Source organism: Sardina pilchardus, chromosome 12 (genome assembly GCF_963854185.1).
Source record: "Sardina pilchardus chromosome 12, fSarPil1.1, whole genome shotgun sequence".
NCBI classification, from domain to species: Eukaryota; Metazoa; Chordata; class Actinopteri; order Clupeiformes; family Clupeidae; genus Sardina; species Sardina pilchardus.
The window spans coordinates 23,591,980-23,594,479 of NC_085005.1; the positions used below are offsets into that span (position 1 = coordinate 23,591,980).

Consider the following 2,500-nt stretch of genomic DNA (forward strand, 5'->3'; position numbering starts at 1 on the left):
TTCCTTGTAGATGTTACTTTCTTAGATTTACCATCCAAATTCATGCAAATCATGTACATTTTGGTGTTTGCTGTTCTGTTGTGTGTGCATGTGTGTGTGTGTGTGTGTGTGTGTATGCACTGCCTGTGTGTGTGTGTGTATGTGTATGCACTGCATGTGTGTGTGTGTGTATGTATGTGTATGTATATGCACTCTCTCTGTGTGTGTATGTGTGTGTGTGTGTGTGTGTGTGTGTGTGTGTGTGTGTGTATGTGTATGTACTGTGTGTGTGAGTGTGTGTGTATGTGTATGTACATACTGTGTGTGTGTGTGTGTGTGTGTGTGTGTGTGTGTGTGTGTGTGTGTGTGTGTGTGTGTGTGTGTGTGTGTGCGTGCGTGTATATACCTGATGCAGCAGCTGTCTGAGCCGGTGGAGTTGGGACTCCAGCTGTTTGTTGTGCTCCTCCAGGATGGTCATGCGCGCCTCCAGCCGACCCTTGTGTTGCCGCAGCAACCGAGCCTCGGCCAGCAGGTCCGACTCTCCCCCGGGGCCGGAACTGGAGATAGATGCGGAACCGGAGCCGCCGCCGCTCCCGGGCCCCTCGGGAGACCACGCGGAACCGGCCGGGGCCCGCTGCTGTTCTAGCTGGAGATCCTCATACTCGCGCTGAAGAACTCTGGAGAAGGAGGGAGGATGGAGGGATGGGAGGAGGAGGAGAAGAGAAGAAGGAAGGAGGAGAAGAGAGGAAGGGAGGAGGAGAAGGGAGGAAGGGAGGAAGGGAGGAGAAGAGAGGAAGGGGAGAGGAGAAAGAAGCAGAGAAAGGCAGAAGAGAGAGACAGAAGGAGGAGAAGAGAAGAAGGGAGGAGAAGAGAGGAAGGGGAAAGGGAGGAGGAGAAAGTAGCAGAGAAAGGCAGAGGAGAGAGAAGAAGGGAAAGATAGAGGGGAGAAAATGACGAGAGAGAGAGAATGATAAGAGAGGGTGGAAAGAGAGATGGAGTGAGAAGGAGAGGAAGGAAGAGAGTAGGGGGGAAGAATAGAGAGAGAGGCAAACAGGGGGAGGTAGAGAGGGGGAGAGATGAAAGAAAAGAGAGATGGGGCAAAAGAGGGAAGAGAGAGAAGGAGGAGAAATGGAAGGAGAGAGGGATGAGAGAGACAGAAAGAAAAGTAAAGAGGTGAGACAAGAGGGATTAATTATTCCCAGGTGGATTAACCTGAAGTAACTCCATCATTCCTCCTGCCAGCGGCACTTGGAGACTCCTCCTTTAGCTAAACCAGTGCACTACTGCCAGCAACAGTGCAACCATGCCAACCACTAGAATGATAACAGTCTTCCATTTTGCTCTCTCGATAAAAATGTGCGGCCTAACATTTTAGTGAATGCCTTCTTTTTTTTATTAAGTTGTATTTTTGGGGAGACGGTGGAGGAGAGACGAGATGAGTGGAGATGGGAAGGTCTAGGAAATGACCTATGGTCAGATTCCACCCTGACTCCCTGTGGGCACTGAGCGCTGTGTGTGTGTGTGTGTGTGTGTGTGTGTGTGTGTGTGTGTGTGTGTGTGTGTGTGTGTGTGTGTGTGTGTGTGTGTGTGTGTGTGTGTGTGTGTGTGTGTGTGTGTGTTGTACGGGACACCACAGCTGAGCTCCAACTCCAGTACCTCCTACGAGTTAGGCCTCCCACTCCATGTCAAATCCCCCCGACTCATCTCCCTGACTAGCATGAACTATCATGACTTCCTGTGACCTTTCCTGCACAGTTTGTGTGTGTGTGTGTGTGTGTGTGTGTGTGTGTGTGTGAGTGTGTGAGTGTGTGTGTGAGCCAACAGTTTGTCTCTGAAGAAACTAAGCAGCATGCCGCAGCAGTGTTACGGGCCGCATCTGAATTAACCCAAAAGAGAGAAACGCTGCATGGAGAATATTGTTTCGGATTAAAATGGCACATACTGTACATATTGAACAAGCAGGAACCCTAGTTCAAAAGCGATTTTGCACACCTCTTTTGTGGGGACAGGTGTGTTGGATAAGCTAAAGGTAACCAGTAATGTTTTGTGATGTAGAGCAAGATCCCGCACACTGTCCATTACGCATGCCAAACATTTGTTCACAACGTTCACAACGTTTCGGTCATGTAGACCTTCCTCAGGTGAATCTCAGAACAAGTAAGACCCCAAATTCCCTGAAACACACACACACACACAAAGAGACACACAGACGCACAGACGCACAGACGCACGCACGCACGCACACACGCACGCACACACACACGCACACACACATACACACACACACACACACACGTTTGGGACGTACCTCTGCTCCTCCTCCAGGCGTGAGATGACCCTCTGCAGCTCGCCTCTCTCGGCCTTCTCCACGGCCTGCAGGATCTGGGCCGGACTCTGCAGCGCGGAGGCGGGGCTTACAAAGGACTGGGCGGGGCTACAGGGCTGGCTGCAGGAGAGCCCCTCCCCTCCCAGAGTCTGACAGTACTGCAGGATCAGAGCATGTTCCTCATCCCTACGGCCA

General features: G+C 51.4%; 1 protein-coding gene across 5 annotated transcripts in view; it reads right to left on the reverse strand.

Moving 5' to 3' along the window:
* utrn (utrophin) overlaps positions 1 to 2,500 on the reverse strand; it is a 157,904-nt gene that overhangs the window by 5,634 nt on the left and 149,770 nt on the right. For all 5 annotated transcript variants that reach the window (XM_062551192.1, XM_062551193.1, XM_062551190.1 and 2 more), the window contains 2 exons: positions 2,288 to 2,491; positions 386 to 656 (listed from right to left, as the gene is read on the reverse strand). In XM_062551192.1, the coding sequence (XP_062407176.1) occupies positions 386 to 656; positions 2,288 to 2,491 (475 nt within the window). The remainder of the gene's footprint in view (positions 1 to 385; positions 657 to 2,287; positions 2,492 to 2,500) is intronic.